Raw genomic sequence first — 23,363 nt, forward strand, 5'->3', positions numbered from 1 at the left:
TCTTAGAAGTCTTTTTACATCTTTCTAAAATCTGAAATGTGTGTTCTTTAAAATATATTGGAGTCTTTTGAAATACTTTCAATTCTTTCTATAATCTTTGCCTAATTTTTCAATTCTTAAAAATCCCTGTGAAATTTTTGAAATTTTCGAAAATCTTTCAAAGTTTTTTTAAATTGTTTGAAATCTTTGAAAACTTTTTGTAATATTTCTGAAAAGATGGAATAATCTTTGAAGTCTTGCAAATCATTGTGAATCGTCTTCAATCTTGTAAAATATTTTTAAAAGTTTTTGAAATCTTTCTGAAATCATTGAAATATGTGTGAGAGTTTTGCAATCCTTTGACATATTTTGAAACCCTTGGAAATTTTTTGAAATCGCTGCAAAATTTGGTTAAAAGCCTCGCAATCTTCTTGATTTTTTGGTAAATCCTTTGAAGTTTCTTGAAATCTTATATTTTGAATTGTTTTGCATTCTTTTGAAATTTTAAACTTTTTGTGAAGTGTTTGAAATCTTCTGAAATCTTTGGGGAATCTTTGAAAGTCTTTTAAAATCTTCTAAATATTTGTGAGAGCTTTGAAAATCTCTGAAATGTTTTGAAGTTTTTCGAAATATTTATAAAAATTTTCCGTAATTCTTGAAATCTTAGAAATCGTTCTGAAATTTTTGCAACGGTCTGAAATATTTTGAAATATTTCTGAAATCTTTGAAATCTGTTTGTGAGTTCTGAAATTCCTTTGAAATATTTTTAAGTCTTGAAATATTTCTAAATTTTTCTGAAATCTTTGCATAATGTTTGAAGTCAAAGAAACCTTTGTCAAAGTTTTGCAGCCTTTTAAAATCTTCTGAAGTTTTTTGAAATCTTTGAAATCTTGTTCCTTTAATAAGTCACATGTTGATTATCGTTTGAAAATGTATTTACTGATTCAGAGAAATGGAGACAAGACTCTTGGAACATGCGGCCCTGCTCGAGGGAGTGCTGGATCGATTACGTCTTTCTTGTACGGATTCCAGCAAAGGCCAGGACAATGTCAAAGGGAAGGGACTGATAACTCGATTACATCGGGCATCATCCTGTTGCACAATTTGGTTATTACGTCTACTCATGGATTCCGCCAACTCCATTGCCCCTTTGTTGTGGCACGATGCTATGCTGAATACAACATTCCCTAAAGAAGAGAGAATCAACATGATTCACCACGGACTTCAGGAAATGTGCCAACTTCTCGACAGCATCGACACCAAATCCACGAATTTGTAAGCTATCACGAATCTACCATCTAATCAGCCGTTCGGGTGCTTTTCCAATTAAGCTATTAAAGATTTCGAAAGAAAAATCCATTTTCGAGAATATTCGCCATGTCAAGCCAGGTGTTACATTTATGATACGATTTATTTAAAGAAATTAAAACCTTTAAATTACTCTTCTCATAAATGTAACATTTGGATCTGTATTTTCTGTTATTTGAAGAGTTAAGTTGATCGATAGTTTTCATTTTTATTTTCACCGATTGTGGAATGACATTAACACTGCTCGATGGTAACTACCTCTAACGATAATACAGATTCCTTTAAATAAACTAAAATTAAAAATATTCTTTTAGCTTCCTGAGTACGATGGTGACTGCCGTTTTGACTCATCACCTCGGTTGGGTCCACACAGTCCTCTCAGGATTCAATCGGCAAATGGTAGAAAAACTTCGGAAGCAATATCTCTGCAATCCTTTGTGGGCTCAACTCGGAGATTTGTATGGGGCTTTGGGAAATCCAGTGAAGGTCGTTCACACAGTAATCGCTGGAGATCCGGACAAAGCCGAATTAATCAATTCCATCCTGACTTTTCTAACCTACTTTATCCGTAGTGGAATCGTCAAAAAACAATACGAACGACGTTCTTCTTCACAGCAAGATGTCCAACAGGCGATAGTTCTTCTAGACCAAATAAAAATGAAGCATCCTTCATTATTTAAACCCTCCATTCCCAACAACTCAAGATTAGAAGCTCATCGAAAGACCTCGAAACGACGAGCTGAATCTACGAAGTCCGAATCCGCGGATTCTGGAACTTGTGAAGACCAGACAAAAATCGAGCCAATGGCCTCGAAATTAAAAAGAAGCAACACCTTGCAAAAAAATCTTGATGCTTTGGCTTCTGATCCTCCAAAAGTGGATTTCGATTTGGATTTGAAGGACACGAGTGATGAAAAAAGCAACATTACCAGCAAAGTGAAGATAATAGTCAGTGAAATATCGCCACGCGAATTTGGAAAAGATCCGCGCTTGCATCAAGGAAGCGCGTTGCAGGAATTGGAGAAGAAATTCGACCAAGAAGTAGATGAGGCTTTTATGGAAGCGAAACTTGTTTCACTCCAACGGAATCAGACTGGCGAAATGAGGAAACTGAGTTTTGGCAATTTGGGAGATTCCCTCTCCCATCCCTCGAATGTCGACTTCGTTAATTTAAGAGAACAGTCCCAAGTTTTCTTCACATTAGGAGAAGAGGAGAAACCTCTCAAGTCGAGATTGCAACCTGGATGTAAATGCCAGTGTGCTTTCACATTCACGAGGGTTCCAAGCACATCAGCGGATCTTCCGGAAGGAGTTTTGAGAAAAATCATCCAGAGGAATTTTCCAGAGTCTTCGAAGAATATGCAACCTCCTCCAGAAGCCACTTCAAGTGAATCCTTGGGCCTCTGTTTAAAGTGCAGTAGAAACAATTACACTTCCTCGCAAAGTTATGAGAATAGCAAACTTCATCTTGAAACTCCTACAAATGCTACTGAGGTACTTCGCAGTTGTGGGAATTCTGGAGGCAATGAAGGAAGGTGCGCATTGCCTTCGAACAGTCTTGAAGCTTTGATTGAAGCGAACAATGTGATTGAACTTCCGATGCCACGGTCGAATAAAGTGCCGTTGGGGAAGATAAAAACGAACGAAAACGTCGGATTTACGAGGACTTTAATGAGCAGAAAGATGCAGGCTTTTAATGAGACTATAAATTCGTTTTCTGAGGTTTGTGGATCAGGATATACTTGGGGATTGGTGATGCAGGGTCTGGTGAAGAAGAAGAAGAAGTCGAGAAGAAAAAACAAGGTTGAGAAGGAGGAGATTAGTGATCAGGAGAGGAAGGAATGGTGGCGTCCGATGAGAGAAGAGGTGGAAATCAATGCCAAGTTCCCTTTGGTGGATCAGCCAGTTGCTGAAGCTCTTTGCATTTTAGCTGACCTCGATACGTGGCAAGTTGGAATTTTGTCGAGTAACTCGCCTCTTCATAATCCGCCTCTTCCTATTGGAATGTCTGGACTTGTTGCTAATATGCTGGAAGCCTTTTTGTACATATGGAGAAAATACCGATCTCCAGAACATGTAAGTATTGCCGGATGGGTTGATTGGTTGATCACTTTTAAAATCTTTATGAATATTTTCAAATCTGTAATATCTTTGGAAATCTTTTTAAATCTTGTGAAATCTTTAAAATCTTTTAGAATTTTTGTGAAATTAGTGAAAGCTTTGAATTTTTGTGAAATATTTTTTAAAAATTGAAATTTTTCTCATTTATTTTAAATCTTTTCGGTATCTTTGAAACCTTCCAAAATTTCCTTTGAAAAATTTCCTTTGAAAAATCCTTTGAAATATTTTCAAATCTTTTGAAATCTTGCAGGGTATCTAGCGTGTGGGAATTTTGAAATTTAAAATTGAAACCCAATAGTGCAGTCGCTAATAATCCTGACAACTTATACGACTATAAAATTGCAATTGATATAAAAAAGAAAATTGACGAAGTCGAAGGCATGAAAAGCGCAAAAAAGCCAGTACTTCATATTTTATTTTAAATTTAAAAAAATTTCCAGCCAGTTTTGTAAACTCTTTTGAATATCTTGGAACGTCAACTTAAAAAATACTCCAGAGAAAAAACGAATTAAGTTAAAGGGATGAAAATTAGCTAAATAGCAGCATTTTAAAATATACAATTTTTAGTTTATCTATCTGTTTATCTGAAGAAAAATATATCTAGATATTTTCGAGACAAATGCAGTTGTATTGTTCATTTTTCAATTCGACAATTAGTTTGTTTATAATAATTACGGAACTTTTTTCTGGGCTTTTTTTGTCATTCAGAAGTTTAAGGGCGGTTAAAATAATTTTTAAAGCTTGCTAGAAAAAATCTAATTTTAAAACCCACAAAACGACTATGTGGAAAAAACATTTTCTTTCCGCTTTTGATTCTTTCGACTTATTAATTTTTCTAGTCTATTTTTATAGGTGGAAATCCTCAAATATCTAAAAATTTTGTAAATCTGAGTTAGATAAATAAATGTTTTTTAAAGCATAACTCAGTATTTACAAAATCTACTCTATTTACATTAGTTATTTTCTAGAGATATCAAATCACAAAAAAAGTGTTATTTTTAAGGTAAAACTTCAACTTTTTTGTTAAATTTTTGTTTTGTCTGGCTTTAGGTCCAGACCAAAACCAAATCAAGTACAAATATTCATTATTTGGTCCGAAAAATTATTTAAAAATTGGTATTTTTTTATCTTTCGTACAGAGGAATTCTGTAAGAATCATTCAGAATTTAAGTTAATTTAATTTAACAAATAAATATGAAGAATAAGAGTTGATAAGAGTTCTCTTGTTTTCGTTTAAATACGAACTGAAAATTATATTTGGTCGAAGTTTAATCTTATTGTTTGAAAAGTCAACCTTTTGCTTGAAAATTCATGTTTGTAGGCTGAGTATTTAATTATTTTCTGAAATTTTAATTATTTTGTTAAAACGCCATCTTTTTTTTATCAAAAATTTAACTGTTTTGTTGAACATTTGTCTTTTTGGATAGAAAATTCGTCCTTTTGGATTAGAAATTCGATTGTTTTCTAAAAAAATTGTTTATTTGGCTTGAAAATTTAATGTATTTTGTTAAAAATGCTACTGTTTTGCTTGAAAATTTTGCTATTTTTATTGAAAGTTCAACTATTTGGTTGTAAATACAACTAATGGTTTTTTTTTACTTTAACTATTTGGTTGATAATCTATATTTTTTATAGAAAATGATCTTTGATCTAAGTTTAAGCTTCCTTGTTGGAAAATTCGACGATTTGGGTACAAATTCATCTTATTATGTTGAAAACCCAACCATTTAGGTGAAACTTCAATTCTGGTGTTAAAAATTAATATTTTCTTTATAGAAAATTCAGCTGTCTTGTTGAGCTTTCTTCATTTTGAATTTCAAAATTTATATTTTATAGTAGAGAAGTCATATTTTTTGGTTGCAGATTCATCTTTGTATGTTGAAAATTCATCTAGTTCGTTAAAACATTTTTGCGGAAGATTCATCCTTCCGGGGTTTAAAAAATGTTTTCTAAAACATGAACTATGTTTAAAAGAATTAATTCCCCTATTATTCCCCTATTTTCGAGAAAAATAAGCCTTTTCCTCATGTTGGAAAGCATTTTGTACACTCACTTATACCTATACTTATATCTATTTTGTGTGTATTATTACTACCTCTTTTTTTTTAGAAAACTGCAATAAATTGCCACAAACATTATTTTTATGCGAAGTAAATTTTTTAATTTAATTTGTACGGGAATTTTGAAAATTTATGTAGGGATTATACCGGAATTTTATTGATATGCCCTCTTTTTCTTATCTTTTTTTAAGATTATAATTATTGAGGGGCCGTACTTAAATTATGTTACGAATTATAGGTCGAATTATAGTAACAACCCGTAACAAATACCCCCCCCCCCCCTCTTCTTACTGTACGTAATTTTTAGTTTGCAGAAATGTATTGCTAGTAAAATTAGACAGGGTGTCCGAGAACTTCATTTTTAAAATTCCCTGATTTTTCCTTGACTAGTTTTTCTTTTTCCTTGATCATTAATATTCACATACCAGCATTATAATCTTGTAATACTTTTAACATAGAATCGTTCATAAACGGAATAAACAAGTATTTCAGATACAGATTAAAAATTTCTATATTTTATTTTAAACAAAAGTATGCCTTTTCTACTTTAAAAGATAATTTTTAACAAATTAATTGAATTTTCAAATAAATACTTACATTTGTGACATAATATAACCAAAAAGAGAAATTTTCAACAAATAAAGATTTTTCACTCAGAAAAGAAATAAGAGTTTATCTAAATTGTTGAAACTTTCAGCCAACGAAATTAATAAAACTAAAGAAATATTAATCTTAAAAAAAAAGATTTCTTAAAAAGTGATTCAACCAAATCTTTCGATCAAAATACTCAAGCAAAGAATAATAATTTTTAACCAAAAAGTGGCATTTTCATAAAAAGAAGAAACAATTTCTACTAAAACAGATGAATTTTTAAATCAAAAAGACAAGTTTAAAAAAAATAGCTGAATTTTATGTTAAAAAAGATTTCATTTGACTTTACACGACCAAAATATGAATTTTAAACAAAAAATAAGTTTTTAGGATCAAAATCGATTTTTCAATTAAAACACGAATTTTTAACCAAAAAGGATGACTTTTTAAACAAAATAATTGAATTATCTACCAAATAGTTGCATTTTTATCCAAGAAAGATGAAATTTGTACTAAAACAGATGAATTTTGAATAAAAAACGACCTTTTTGTAAGTGAAATGTTCATATCCAGGAAGGATTTTAAATTTTCTACGAAATCGTTAATTTTTCAACAAAATAGGACAATTTTCAACCAAAAAGTATGTCTTTTCAACAAAATATTTCCATTCAAGAAAGGTGAAATTTCTTCTGAAGCAACTGATATAAGAAAAACCTTAAAAAACTAGATAAGTTTCCTTCCAAAGAAGATTCCAGTTTACTTTCCAATGCAAAAATAAGAATTGTAAACAATAAGTTAATTTTCTAGGAAGTAGTGTAATTTTCAACAAAACAGTTGCATTTTTATTTAAGAATGATGTAATATTTCTACTAACAAAGAAAAACTTTTAAATCAACAAGACAAAGTTTCAGAAAAAACATTTTTTATCCAAAAAAGATTTCGGTTGACTTATCAGCAACAAAATACGAATTTGAAACAAAAGGTTAATGTTCTACGAATAGAATTGAAATTTCAACTCCAAAATACTTATTTTTAACAAAACAGTCGAATTTGCAACCAAAAAGGATGGCTTTTAAAGAAAAGTGTAAAATTTTCAATTAAATAATAAAATTTGTAATTAATAAGATAATCTTCGTGAGAAAGTTTTTGCAAATTTGCAATAATTACGTACATGATAGAAGGACCCGTTCCCTCTACCGTAAAAAATCGTTACAAAATATCTCGACCCCCTCCTCTTGAACTGCTACTTAATTTAAGTACGATCCCTAATTAATAATTTGATTTATTTTCCAGTGTGTTAGACTTTTGGAGAGTCGATTACGGGAGATGTGGCTGAGGAGTGAAACTTTGGCAGAAATTCTGATGACTGTCGATCCTTGTGATGTAAATGTGAACAATCTGACGAACTCTCTGGATCTGGATGTCGCGGACTTGCCACTTTTGCTCGCAGTCGCGACAACTCACTCTCCCCAAATTGCACAAAAGTTCGGCCTAACTTTAGCTTAAATGCTAAAATCAATTTACATGACTAACTGCCACTTTTAGAGCATTACCGCCGGAAACATCAGATTCATTGACGTCAAGAAGTATTTTCGTCGCTTATGATTCACTGTGTGTCAATACTTATTTTTGTGAATGGAGCCAGAAAGAAAGTGGTAGTTGTATTTATTATTTATATATGAACAGTCATTTATAACTCCGGAATAAGCTGTCTGATATGAGTAGAAGACAATTACGCTCTTACCCCTAATTTAAGATAATTGCAACTTTACGAATTATTTTTGTAACTCTCGGTGACTAAATTAGTCGATGTGATCTTTGAAAAGATGTCGAATTTGGGAAAAATTCGATATTTGTCATGCAGGGTAAAAGAGCGATAGTGGTGGACTTTTGATATTTAATATTGAAATTATTTAACTTATGTCTCTAAACAGAATTGAGATTCTATGTTAATTTATTTCTTTTTCATCTCACGAACTTTTTTCGTGATTTATGTAAGTGTTCTTGTGAATTTGTAAATTGTGATCAGTTGTGTAGTACTAAATTATTTATCGAAATTCATTTTTATATAATTTATGCATAGTTTTTTAGGTGGAATTATTTTTCAAGAAGGGAGTTATAATTCATGTTAATTCGTTGATACTGAATGTGATCGAGAGAGTAAAATTTAAGATACATTATGATTTTTTTACCATGCAGCAAAAATATTATACAAAGAAACGCTGTATTCTTAATTCAGCGTTATGAATAAACAATTATTTTCTATAAATTAGATAGAATTTTTGGTTGTGGGTGAAAGTACGTATTGGTACCTGTTCCTGGCGACATTCCTTTTAATTGTTTGGAGATAATTTCCAAAAAGTTTCTCGTTTTACTTCGCTCTAATCTTCTTCTATTGTTTTAGTTACCGGTTTTCTGTCACTTGGCAAATTTATCAAAATTTTACAATCCGTTTCTTACATATAAATATTACATTTTTCTGGATATTTTCAGTCCCTTTTCTTCAAAATCATGCAGATTTGTCCCGCGAAGTTGTAAGTTAAATATTTAATTTGTATAATTAAGCTATATTTTGAGGCTAGAATTTGTTTCACTTTATATTTTACTATAATTACATTTAATAAATAATTGCAATGCATACTATTAGTTTAAGTTTGATGAATAGGATTTATTTTATTTTCAGCCCCAAGCGTGAGAAGCCGCTGTCGATAATTGAAGCAAAAAATAAAATTCGGGTAAGGAAAGAATTTTCGTTAAAACTTATGAATATTTAAATTTGTTTTGTAATTTTAGAAATTTGAAATTTATTGTGAACATTTATTTATTTCAGCTGGGTCACGATGAAACTTGTACCTGCTGTTGTTGTTGTAATCCTCAACCAACATTTTACGTAAATATAATAGAATTTTAGTGAATAATTGACAGTGGATGATTTTAAGATTTAATCTATTTTTTCGAATTTTTATTGTTTTACAGAAATATGTTCAACCGGATGTTCCAAAATCTTACGCACCTGTAAAAGTAAGAACGATTTATTTGGATTTTGTTTTGTTAAAGCCAGCAGATTGATTTACATTTTAATATTGCAGCGAAAATTTGGAATTTCTTATGAAATTTTATTGTATTGCAGTATTATTGGAAACCAGATGTGCCGATGGAGAACAACACCACTTACAAATTATCATTTTGGGAAGGCCCATGTAGTTCTGTTGTACCTATTCGACCTGATGATTGTTTAACAGTTGGAGGTGGTCCCATTTCTGATGAAACTACCCACAAAGTGAGAAATTGAAATTAATTCCAAGCAAACTCAATCTTAAGTTAAATGAAGTGATATTTTTAAAATGCCAGTTTAATACAATACACAAATTTATAATTCAAGTTTGGGTATTCTTACAATTTAAAAAAGTTTGCAACATTTTTGAAAGTCATTATCATTATCAATCGCGTGCTACGCGCGCGTCTAGTTCTTTGATTTGAAGAAAAAATAATTTTGAATAAAAATTCTTCGAAAAATAATCTGGAAAATGTTAAAGGAAAATTTCCCATTTTACAGGGTTTTATCAAATTTTAGGGAAAATTCGATTCCGTTTAAAAGATCGTTAGAACTTTTAGAAGTTTGAAAGAAATAGAAAAATATTTGATAAATTTTCGTAAATCTTTTCAATTTAAAAAATATTTTTCTTTAAAACCTCTTAAATTGATCTATATTTTTTAAACTGACTCGATTTGTATTTAAATTCTGAAAAATCTTTCAAAATAAAAAAAATTTGTTTCAAGTATGTTCAAGTTTTTTCAAAATAAAAAATCATTAGAAATTTCGCCATGATTCTTGAGAAAATTCTTTTTTTTTTATTTTTTCAGACCTTCCGAATATTCTCTTAAAATTAATTTTTCAAAACAAAAAATTATTATAAAGTTTCTTAGGAATATGATGAAAATTTGTCGTTCTTTTGAAACCATTCGAAATTCTAGAAAAGCTTTTTTTCGAAATTACATTTTTTATTTTTTGAAATCTTTAGAAGTTTCAACTTTTTTTAAAAGGTTTTAAAATTTCTAAATATGTTTTTAATTTACACCCATTTTTTCTTCAATTTTTTAATCTAGGTAAATTGAAACATGTTTCTTTAGAATCTTTTACACTACCTTTTTTATTTTTTTCTTAAAATACATTTTTCAGAATCAAAAATCATTAGAAGTTTCCCCATGAATCTTAAGAAAATTCGTTTTAAATTTTTTCAGAGCTTCAAAATCTGTTGATTATATATTTTAAATTATTTGAACTTTTCCAACAATCTAAAAACATTCTGTAAACAAAAAAAAATTGCTTAACATCTTTCAGATTCTTCTTTGAAAATTTTCTGAAATCTTTTGAAACCTATTGCAATCATTAGAAATTCTCTTAAAATTAATTTTTCAAAATAAAACATAATTATAAATTTTTTTATGAATCTGATGAAAATTTTTCATTTATTTGAAACTCTTCAAAATTCTAAAAAAGCTTGTTTTTCGAAATCTACATTTTTTATTTTTTGAAATCGTTTTTTGAAAACTTTTTAAAAATTGTAAATATATTTTTAATTTACTCGAATTTTTTGATCTTATCAAATTGAAACATGTTGCTTTAAAATCTGTTACACTACCATATTCAATTTTCTCTTTAAGTACATTTTCCAAAATAAAAAATTATTAGAAATTTCTGAATGAATCTTTGATAACATTCTTTTTTTTAATCTTTTCAAACCTTTTAAATATCTTTTTAAATTATTTGAACTTTTTCTACAATTTAAAAAAATTCTGCAAACATAAAAAAATTGCCTTAACATCTTTCAGATTCTTTCTTGACAATTTTTTGAAATCTATTGAAATCATAATAAATATTCCCTTAGAATTAATTTTTTTAAATAAAAAATCCTTATAAATTTTTTTAATAAGCTTCAAATTATTTTTGTAACCTTTTAAAACTTCTAAATATCTTTTTAATTAACTTGCATTTTTTCTAACAAAATTTTATTTTGATAAATTGAAGCATTTTCCTTGAAAATTTTTTACATTATTAAAAAAAAATTAGGAAATAATTTAAAATATTTAAAATCTTTTTTAATTTTCTTCTAGAATTCATATAAAAAATCATTTGAATTTTTGCCATGAATCCTAATCAAAATTTGTTTTCTCTTCGATCCTTTCAAAATTCTTGAAAAGATTCTACATTTTCTTCAGTTCATAGATATTTTTCAATTTATTTAAAACTTCTGAATATCTTATTCAAATAATTTCTTAAAATTTTTCTTTAAAAATCTTCTACATTCTTTTTCGAAATTTTAGGAAATAATTTGTAATGTTTTTAAAAATTTTCAAATTTTCTCTTAAAGTTATTTTTTTTTAATAAAAAATTATTTGAAATTTGTTCAGGAATAATAAGAATTTTCTTTTTTTTATCTTGGAACCCTTTGAAATTCAGTTTTCCTAAAAATTAAAAAAAAATGTTTTCGAATTTAAAATAAGTTTTTGTCCATAATTAAATTGTTCTTATCTCATTCGAAAATTTACAAATTATAATGTGGAAGCAAAATTTTAAGAACATAATTATTTCCCAATTAAAAATTTGTCTTTTATCAGTAACGTTTAGAAACATTAAGAAATACATTTTATGTTTAAATAAAATTATTTATTTGGAAATTTTGATTTAAAAAATGGATGGTGCTGAAAATTCGTTATATTTATTAATAAACGAAAAAATGGAAAATAGCCACCAAAAGTCATATTCAAGCAAAGTTTTCGACAATAATGTTCCCAATATGTTCGAGATATTTGTTAACATCATTTTTGTTTAGAAAAGAAACATAATTTTTCACAGTCAAATGACTTGGATTTTTACCTTTGATTAAAAAGATATTTTGATTTAATAATCAATTTTGCAAGGTAACTGAAATTTAAAAAATATATTTTTCAGCTGAGTTATTTAGGAAATTGGTGTATACAACCAGAAACAAAAATGGTACCTTGCGAGCGACAATTGTTAGGCAAAGGACCAATGCAAGATATTACTACGCAAAAACACGATTATACTTGGAAAACTGTACCAAAGCCGGAAACAATGAAAACACAACAGAATTTGTATTGTCCTTGTGCATCTATGTCAGGTAAATAAAAAAATGAAGGGAATCTTGAAAACAGTTTAATTATTTAAATAATTTATTTTATTAAAAGAAATAGAATGTAGTCATTAATAATTAAATAATTTTTTTCAGATGATACGACATACAGATTGAGTTATTACCATTCTAATTGTCGCGTACCGGTTCAGCCGTTCAAACCAGTTCGAAAATACGAAAAGTCTGATGTACCAATGGAAGAATGCACTACTTACAAATTAAGTTATTGGCCTACACAAACGCCTGTAAAGGTAAAACAATATAATTAATAATAATTTCAAATAAAAAAAGGCAGTTTAATCTATTTTAATATAATTTAAAAATCATGACAAAGTGCTAGTGTTACGGGAGTTATAAAACTAGAAGTATAAATTTGTTTGAAGACTATTATTTAATCAACTTTGGAAATTATTATCAGTTGGATCAACCCTGGAATGTGAAAAGGGCATATTGTCCACCAGTTACTCCGATGGATGGCTGTACAACTTATAAAATGAGTTATTGGCCCAGTTGTGAGAAGCCTAGGAAACCTTTCACTTTGAAGGAATCAGATAACTTGCTGAATGCTTCCTGCTGTTTTGACGACAACACGACTTACAAACTGAGTTTCTTTGGATGTGGCGGTGACAAACCGGATCCGATAAAGCCACCGGAAAACGTAATTTTCTCACGTTGTCCACTTTCCGGCGACACCACACACAAAGTAATTTTTTAATATCTTGTATCTCCTTTTCATAATTTTTGCATAGTCAAAGTCTTTAAATTTATATTTAATACAACTCTAGGATTTAAATTGATTTTAAAAACATTTCTGAATATTTTTAAAAATGGTATAATTTGGAAAATATTTATAATATATTTTTACTTACAATTTTTTAATGGAAAATGCTTGAAAAAGTAATTGACTTAAAATTTTAATCGATAAAGATTTTTCAGAATTTTTAAACAATTAAAATTTTTTGAAATATTTTGAGTATTCTCTATACATATACTCAACAATTTTCTTAAATTGTAACGCATTTAATACGTTGAAAGAGTTTCAATTTCAACATTGTTTCTTCGACTTCATTTAATAAACGCCAAAAATAAAACACAAAACATAATATTTTAACAGATTTCACAGGGGAAATAAGGTGCTTTTTCATTGAAATAAAGAGTATAAATTCTTTTATCTTAAATTAATGTATAGACACGATATCGAATTCAGTATAAAACACTAATGATTTTAAATCGTAATATAATGTTAAAAAGTAAAATGTTTTAGACAAAAAATTGACTTTTAAAACCTAAAAGATGCATTTTCAACCGAGTAAGATGATTTTCCATCCAGATGTTTGAATTTTCAACCGAAAAAAAAGTAATTTTAGACTAAATAGTTGCATTCACAACCAAATGGTTGAACTTTCAGGCAAGAGACGATTTTTAAAACAAATAGTAGAAGTTTCAACCATATGGTCAAATTTTCCAATAAAAAAGAACTACTTTCGACACAAACAGTTGTATTTTTGACTAAATATTCGAAGTATCAAGCAAGAACTTTTCTACACAAAAAAAAAGAATTTTCAATCCAAACATTTGAATTTTCAACAAACAAAAAAACTAATTTTAGACTAAATAGTTCAAAGAAGTTCAAATGTCAATCAAGTAGCTGAATTTGCAATAAAAAAAAGATCAAGTCTTAACAAAAAAGATATCACTCAATGTTTTAACCAAAAAATTTTAGTTTTATGTCGAAAACAGTCGAATTTATCTAAAAAGATGAATTTTCAACCAAAAATGTAATCCTAGTTGAAGTAGTTGAATCGACAACAAAAAAAGATGAATAAACAAAACAGTGAATTATCAACCAAAATAATAAAACTGTCAGCTCAAAAATACGAAGTTTCAATAAAATAGTATATTTTTTAATAAAGAAGTTAAACTTTGAACCAAGTAGTTGAATTTTCAATAAAAAGATTAATTTCCATACCAAAAAATATAATACTTAACATTTTAATCAAAAAATTTTTATTTTAAGTTGAAAATAGTCGAATTCATCTAAAACGATGAATGTTCAACCAAAAATATAATGCTAGTTGTTATGTGTGCCAAAACTTATCGGGATTTTCAATAAATAACAATCAAGTATAACGAAAAATGTGAATTCCCAACGAAAATTGTAATAGTTAATATTTCAGCCGAAAAATGCTAATTTTAAATGAAAAATAGTTTAATTCAAGCAAAAAGACGAATTTTAAACAAAATAGTTGAATCGAGAATTAAAACAAAGATGAATGAAAAAGAAACATTTCATTATGAACAAAAACGTTAATTTCCAACCAAATAGTTCAATTTTCTACAAAAGTAAAGGAGTTATCAATCCAAAAACACGAATGTTCAACGAAATAGTTGAATTTGGAAGTCAAATGGTTTATAAATTAGTTTGCAACTAAAAGAGAACGAATTCTCAAGCAAATAGTTAAATATTTATTTGATAAAAAGAATATTTACAAAAACAATGCAACTTTCAGTTGAATTTTCATCTAAAAACTATCAATTTCCAGCCTAGAATTTATTAAAGTAAAGCGCTCAGTCTTTGCCAATTTCAGCAATTTGGTTAACCATGGATTTTTTTAAATTTTGTTAATATTTTGGGATCAAAAGTAGTATTTTATAGAAACTCTAACTGAAGGGCAGCAGTGCATAACTAGATAACGAACATTTTTCCAAGAGTGGGTTAATTGCATACAAAATTTATTAAATATCCAATAATACCTATTTTAAAAGTGTAAGTTCAAATTCTAACTTTTTAATATGGTGATACAAAAGATTAAATTTTAGTTAAAATTTTAGTTCAGGGTTTAACGTAGTAATACTTGTGTTTCTCACCTTCGGCATCGATATTTCTTAAAATGATTATTGTTTATTGAAAATAAATTCTCTTTTTATAACAGTTTCAGCTATAAAAAACAGTTATTATTCGTCCTCATATCTTAGAAATAAGTTTTTATTTTAGGAAAAAATAGAAAATTCAATTTTTATTTTCTACCGAAAGCTGATTTTTAAATCCTATGAAATTTTAAACTCGAAATTCTTGGACGGTTTACTCGGAAATGGCTATATTTTTAAGATAAAATTTGCTCGCCCGTATTTAGAAACTTAATATCTCGGAAGCAAGTTTTTATTTTTGATTTAAACTGATGACTACATTTTTTATCGTGGATAATCAAATTTTGTTGTTGTTAAATTAGCGACATATTATCTCCTATGTAGACTTTTGTCTAATCTTTGAATGGAATTTTAAATTTCACAGAATATTTTTTCGTCCTGAAAAATTCCAACTTTGTTGTTTATCTAGTTCTGTACTATCACTCTTTAATTATCTATGATTAATATGCACTCGCATTTTTTGCCAAATATTTTTTTATATTTTATAAATAAATATTAAATATAAGATTACAACAAGCGTTCAGTAATCGCCAGTCTGACATCTTAGTCTACCTAATGATCATTAAGTCGAAAGACTGATCTCCGCCAAGTCGGTGACATGTTTTAAAAGTCAAATTTGTTGTTAATGATTAACCTTATATTTTATATTTTATGCTCTCGCTAAGAAAAATAAAAATTTTAATTTGTATTCTTGTTCTTCAAACTCTTCACTTATATTTTATAATCCTTTTAAAATTGTAACCATGAATAATCTAGAGTTCGAAACGTTATTAAACGATTGTTTTAAGAAAATAAAAATTTAATTTTGAATCTATGATTTTTCTGCCAAGTCCTGAGTTTTAAGAAATAATATATTCGTTCTCCTATTCGCTGAATCATAACATTCTAAAATAAGTTTCACTGTATTTATCAGTTTTGAAAGTCACTTACAATTCTGTTCCAATACTATTTGCGAAGGTTTATTCTTCATGTTCTGAGTTAAAAAATTAATTTTGAACATAATAGTTAAATCTGCAATCAAACAGTAGACTTGTCAATTTAAAATAATTGACTTCAAAGAAAAATAGTTGAATGTTCGTATTGAGTTCTATTAATTCAGTTTGTATTTAATTACTAAAATGAGAAAAAGGTGAAGGTTCTTGGAAACAGAGTAATAAAGAGGAAATCCTTAAAATATGGGTCAAGAGGGGAATGAAGGAATGTCTGAAGTTTGTTTTTGGATGCTTTAGTTGTAGAATAAAATCATTCATTTTCGTTTTTTCAAACATTGCAGAAAATTGTTATTTACATTTTATATTTTCCATATTTGTTGTCACATTCTTGAGCCCCCCTCTTCCCGAATGTTTAGCAATTGTTAAGAAAGTTGCCTCAGTGCTTTCTGCAGATTCTAAAACAATTGTACTGTTTAGTGCAAATCTAGCAATTTCTTCTGGAATTTGGATTTGAGGATTTCGTTTTTTTTTATTAGTGGTATAAACAAACATAAAAATATAACATTCATCGATATTAATATTTTTATGGCGTTTGACTATATGAAATATCGAAAAATATTAAAACCGTGATTATGCTAATTCCTCGGTGTTTTAAATTAATATTTTGTCCAGATTATTCTAATTAAAATAACCAGAAATAGGTTTCTTGAAAACAAAAATACGACTGCAAAGTACTATGGGTGCATTCAATATGGGTCTATTTATTTGTGCTCACTTACTTCATGAAGAATTTTTCTTCCTCATAGAGAAAGTTTTGTATTATTAATAAACAAAAAACTGACTCCTATTTCATAAAATTGATTATCCTATATTATACCGAAAATCTTATTTCCAGAAAATCAGAGAGACCATCAGAAGGTCAATGTTTCTTGTTTCATGAAAGGTCATTGAATAGATCATTTTGAAGCGACTCGAAAACGCGAACAATTAAATCAAATAAAGCAGTGTTATATTATATATATTCTGAGTTTCCGAACATAAATATAATTTCGCTTAGAAAAGGGAGTTTTTGAAATGGATGATAATTTTTTAAAAGAATTAAGTATAATTCGGATTTGGAAAAGAGGAATAAAGATAATCCCTGTTCCAAGTGAGAATTTGTCACAATGTCAAGTTTCCTCTTCCAAATTTTATGTGTAGAAAGTAGTTTTTAGAATAGAATTAGTATTTCCAAGAAGAAATATTGCTGAATTATATAGGAAAATTTCGTTTCATTATTTGTTGCAAATTCATCTTTCTTTAGTTAAAAATACAACTGCTTGGTTAAAAGTTAAACTCTTTTGTTGAAAATCCATTTTTTTGGTTTAAGGTTCATCATTTTAATTGAAAATTCATCTCTGGTTGAAAATGTACCTACTTTCTTGAAAATAAACGTTTTACCTAAAAATTTAACTATTCCAGAAAATTATACAATTTTGCTTAAAATTTGTTTTTGTTAGGAATTAGATTTTTACAGAAGATTTAACCATTCTATTTTTCGTTGAAAATTAAACTGGTTATTTGAAAATTTATTAGCTTTGTGAAAAAGTCGCCTTTTTTGAATAAAATTAATCTTCATGGTTGACAATTCATCTTTTTGGTATAAAATTTTACTATTCCAGTTGAAGATTCATAATTTTAGTTGAAAATAAATCAGTGTGGTTGAAAATTAATTTCTTCAACTGAAAATTTGAATGTCCATTTTCGGTTGAAAATTGATCTTTTCTTCTTTAAAATTTAACGATTCGGATACAAATTTGTCTTTTTTAATTGAAAATTCAACTTATTTCGCTGAAAATTAGAAATTCTCCTTTTCAGTTAAAAATTCAAGTATTTCCATTAAATATTTATCATTTAAGTTAAAAATTCATCTTTTAGCTTGGAAATAAAATTTCTTGGTTGAAAATTAATCTTTTTGTTAGAAGTTAACTTTTTTTGTGATGATTGATCATTTTAATTAAAAATTCATTTCTATGGTTGGGACATGAACTATTCCAATGACTTTTTGGTTTGAAATTTGTTTATTCTTTGGTGTCAAATTATTTTATTTCCTAAACTGAAAATATAACTACTATTCCAGTTCAATATTCCATAATTCTAGATAAAAATTCATTTTTTGACTAAAAAATTAATTATTCAATTTTTTGTTGGAAAATTATCCTTTTTATTTGAAAATTCATCTTTTTTGCAGATATTAATCTTCTTGTTAAAAAAATCATCTTTTAGTACAAAAATTCAATTATTCGAGTAAAAGATTTATCATTTTAGTTGAAATTTTATCTTTCTGGTTTAAAATGCAACTATTCTAGTTAAAGATTTACAATTTTGTTTGAAAATGTAAAATATTATTTTGAAACTTATTTTTTTTTTGTCACAATAAATTTTTTTAACTGGAAATTTAACTTATTCCAATTGAATATTCCATCGTTTTAGTTAAAAATTCTTCTGTTTGATTAAACATTAGTTTTTTTTTTACTTAAAATTTAATTATTTCGGTTTAGCTTGAATATTGATCGTTTTTAGTAAAAATTAACTTTTTGTTGTTGAAAATTCAACTATTTCAGTTGAAGCTTCACTGTCTTAGTTGAAAATTCATTAGTTATGTTGAAAATTGAACTATTTTCTTGAAAATCCGTTATTTTTTGTTAAACGTTAGTTTTTTTTCAACTAAAAGTTTAACTATTTTATGTTTGATTGAGAACTGATATTTTTAAGTGCAATATTTAAATAGAATTTTGCGTTTAGCGGAAAGTATGAATATGCTACTTTTAGTTGACCGGGGAAATAGAAAAGCTTTACTCGTCCGCCGAATCGCCACCCTAACAAAGGTTTCCTTATGTAAACAAGGTAAATCCCACCAAAAACATCTGCGATTCAAAAAAAAATTTCAAATACAACTACATGAATTTGTGAAATCAAATTTGGCCAAACAATTTTGGGAAAAATATTCATAATAAAGTATACAAAGATACTTTTTATAAAGCGTTTTTCCGAAATTCGGAAATAAATGTTTAAAAACCATTATATAAGTTATCGTAGTTATGTAATACGTTCGGTCTCCCATAATCAGCATTTTAAAAATAAAATCGTTCTGTTCATCTCATGTGGCTTTTCAAAATTCATTAAAAAATTATGTAGGGCATGTACAAATCTGAGAAAAAAGCATATAAAAACAAAATAAATGAACATGAAAAAAACATAAACATATACAAAAGTTTCCTTATGTATTTTATTATGAATATTTTTTCCAAATAATTTGGCCAACTTTGATTTACTGATTTTTTGCATCGCATATCTTTTTAGTGGGGTTTCATGTTTTTTTGTAATTAAAAAAAGATTTTTACTCTCAATTCATTTTATTAAAATGAAATTACTAAATATGAAAAATTAAATGAATTTTTTCAATAATACTAAGTCACAAAATTTTAAAAAATTCGCGTATATTCGACTTTTATGGTATTTCTTTATGTATTTTGAAGTGCTGATTCTCAAACGACCTCAATTTTTGGAGATGTTTAAGATTTAATGTTCAATATTTAAACCTGTTTTTCTGATAAACGCGAAGAGATAGAACATTTTCGCCTACAGATTCGTATTCTGAGGGAAAAACATAATGAAATGTCCCATCAATTGACGATAAACAAAATCTTGTTATCTATAGTGTTAATTTTTGTTAATTTACCAAAATTTAAGTACAAAATTACCAAATTTTATAAAATTCGTGTTTATTTCATTTTCATGGTATTTCATTATTTATTTTAAAGCGCTGTATTTTGTAGCATCAATATTTTTGGAGATATTTAAGATTTAAAGTTCAATATAACAAAAAACTTTTTAAACCTGATTTTCTGAAAAACACGAACAGAAAGAACATTTTCGCCTTCGGGTTCGTATTCTACGAAAATAACATTGCAATGTCACATAAAATTCATTTTTGCTTCCTCAAAGAGGGAGGTTCGTAATACCTAAATTTTAAAATCTATTTTTTTTATATATTTCGATATAATTCGACCCAAGTAACATGAAAGTACTTTTTTTTTTTAATTTACGTGTGTGTAACTTTTTTCTGTTCACCATATCTTGAAAAGTAAAAGAGCTATTATCATGAAATTTTCTCGAATTGTAGCTCTGAGTGATACCCAGGTCTGATAGGATTTTGAGCTAGATCAGCCATTCAAATGTAATTTTCTTTTAGTTGAGAGATGTAAAAAAAATTTTACATTGTTATATTGTTAAATTTTAAATTGTTTAAATGTCTATTCAACCGGTTTAAACCAAATTTTAATAAGAATTCTAGTAATATATTCTCGATTCATATTGCAAGAATTTTGTATATCTTGAATAATTTTACCAATTTTACCATTTTGTTCGTCTCTGAATTTTCATTTTTTTACAGTAGATACATGCGATTTTTAAAATTATTCTAGATATTAAAAACTCTTTCCAAATGTATCTAGAATCTCTTTCTTCTGGATTCTCGTTAAAATGTGATATCAATTAGTTCGATAGATTAAAATAAATGGAAAATGGACATTTTAACATAAAATATGGTTAACGAACTAAAGTTTTAAAATAATAACGACATCCTATTTTTCAAAACTACATATCGAGCACCTATTGCCGTAGATTTCCAGGTTAAATATTGGGCAAACATTTTTAATATTTTGAATAGTTTTACCAATTTTATCATTTTGGTCGTCTCTGAATTTTTATTTTTTTTTTACAGTAGATACATGCGATTTTTAAAATTATTCTAGATATTGAAAACTTTTTCAAAATGTATCTAGAATCTCCTTCTTCTGGATTCTCGTTAAAATGTGATACCAATTAGTTCGATAGATTAGAATAAATGGAAAATCGACATTTTAACATAAAATATGGTTAACGAACTCAAGTTTTTAAATAATAACGACATCCTATTTTTCAAAACTACATATCGAGCACCTATTGCCGTAGATTTCTGGGTTAAATACTAGAAAATTTTTTTTAATATTTTGAATAGCTTTACCAATTTTACCATTTTTGTCATCTCTGAATTTTCACACTAAATACGTACAATTTAAAAAATCATTTATGGCATCAAACACTCCCGCATGATATGTCGATAAACTATTGAAACTACTGTCTTCTCGTTAGAATTTGGTGCCAATAGGATAATAGATTCTCTGTCAATAATGTATGCGCTTATTCGGAAATTAATACCAATAATCGTTAATTTTAGAAATTTTTGCTTTAATACTTAAGAAAATAATATAAAATAAGAAACTTTAAGAACAAGCATATAAAAATGTTAGTTTTTATTCAATATCGTTATCTTTTGGTATTTTTATATCAATTTATATGCGATTTATTAATAACAATAATATAATTTTTCTTAGATTTTTTAATTGTATGCCGCAGATCTTGATAATTTTATTTAAAAATTAAAAAATGGTATTGCTAAGTCATGGAAGGTCATAAAAGATCTTCATTTGGTCAATCGATGTGTTTCGAAAACGCTAACAAATACATCACACGCAGTACAGTTGTATTCCCAATATTTAAAAAGTTCTCCTATTATAAACAAGATAAACAATATGTTTTCGAAATTTATAAATCGGTATTGCTAAATCATAAGGGGTCATGGAAGGTCCGTCAATAGTTCATTCGACGTATCTCGAAGACGTGAAGAAACATACCAGATACAGTACTCTGATATTCTTAGTATTAGACCAAATTTTTTTCATGTAAACACAATAACAAACCATATTGAAATTGCATAAATCAATATTTTTAAGTCATCAATGGTTCCACAAACTGTGGATAGATGCGTTTTGAATATCCAAACAAATATACATATAAGATACAGTTTGTTGTATCTCGAATGTTAACAGATTTTTTCTCATACAAAGAAGGTAAAATTTTTGCTTGCAAATTTTTAAACGCAAAAAAGAACCACTTATATTCGGCCGATCTAACTCAAAATCTTATCAGACTTGGGCAATAATTCGAGCTACATTACATTTAAATTTTATGATCATAGCTCCATTATTTTTCGATAATTGGAAAACAGAAGAGATTCACAAGTACGCGGACTTTTTTCAATTGCAATTTTGATATGGGCGATTTTAAAGCAAAATTGTTCAATTTGGCAAGATTAAAAATTTTTTAAAAATGCCAGTAAGCTTAAGAAATATTTAGAAGTTTAAAAAGATTCTCAACTAATTTAATACTGGAAAATATTGTTGGAATTAATTTTGAGACAATATGTATAAAAAGATTTTTTTAAATTGCAAAAGATTTCCAAAATTGTTAACACAGAAGCTGAAAGATTTGAAGCAATTTCTGTAACTTAAAAAGAGATTTTCCAAATGTTATGAATCATTTGAGCCAGTTTAAAAGATACATAGGAATATAAGAAATTTTCAAGTGATTACAAAAGTTTTTAAACTGACAAATTTCCGAAAATGTATTTTTTCATTTTGTTTCAAATTTATGCTAGTCCTAAATATCTTTTAAACTGACCCGATATTTTCCTGAAATGTTGTGAAATCCTGTAAAATGAAAAAATTATACTTTGTCGGTATATTCGAAATCTTCTAAAAAATGTTAGGAAAATTATATTTATATAACCTTAAAAACAAATGAACAAATACACCAAACTCTTGCCTTTAGTCACCCCGTTCTCGGCTTTTCTAGAACTGCTAGATCCCGCAGTTTCTCATGGAAGCAGAGCGGCCCTCACTCTACGTTTTGATCCCCCCAAAATCAGTTCAAGGTTATTTGAAGGCAACCCCCGACATTGGACTGAAAACGAGAGTTTGGTGTAATCCGAAAAAGGAAATAGTTATTCAACATTTTTATTTTATACTCGAAATTATTGATCGTTTCAAATAATAATTTGTGTACAAATATTTTTCTTTTTTTATTGAAATTTTTTGGTTGGTAATTCAACTATTTTGTTAAAAATTCGTATTTTTTTGTTAAACATGCAACTGGGTTAAAACTAACCTTATTGGTCAAAAGTTCACCTACTTTGTTAAAAGTGCATTTTTCGTATGAAAGATTCATCATTTTAGTTGGAAATTCATCTTTTTGGTTTGAAAATCAATCTTTTCTTGTTAAATTGCAACTGTTTAAAAATTCCTCTTTTGGGTGGAAAATTAAACTTCTGGATAGAAAAATCTAACTATTTCATTTAAAAGTCATATTTTCAGGTTAATCTATATATCTGCTTCATAGATAATTTGTATTCTGGAAAAAAGTTTATA

The 23,363-nt window shown here is 27.6% G+C and overlaps 1 protein-coding gene and 1 pseudogene across 1 annotated transcript in view; both read left to right on the forward strand.

The window, feature by feature from the left end:
• LOC117167488 (folliculin-interacting protein 1) overlaps positions 1-8,325 on the forward strand; it is a 15,584-nt gene extending 7,259 nt beyond the window's left edge. Inside the window, exons 5-7 of the mRNA XM_033352470.1 lie at positions 928-1,254; positions 1,602-3,363; positions 7,353-8,325. Of these exons, the coding sequence (XP_033208361.1) occupies positions 928-1,254; positions 1,602-3,363; positions 7,353-7,565 (2,302 nt within the window). The 3' untranslated portion in view covers positions 7,566-8,325. The remainder of the gene's footprint in view (positions 1-927; positions 1,255-1,601; positions 3,364-7,352) is intronic.
• A 147-nt stretch (positions 8,326-8,472) lies between these two features.
• Positions 8,473-23,363, forward strand: part of LOC117167943 — a 78,278-nt pseudogene continuing 63,387 nt past the window's right edge.

The sequence above is a fragment of the Belonocnema kinseyi genome, chromosome 2 (genome assembly GCF_010883055.1).
Source record: "Belonocnema kinseyi isolate 2016_QV_RU_SX_M_011 chromosome 2, B_treatae_v1, whole genome shotgun sequence".
Lineage (NCBI taxonomy): Eukaryota > Metazoa > Arthropoda > Insecta > Hymenoptera > Cynipidae > Belonocnema > Belonocnema kinseyi.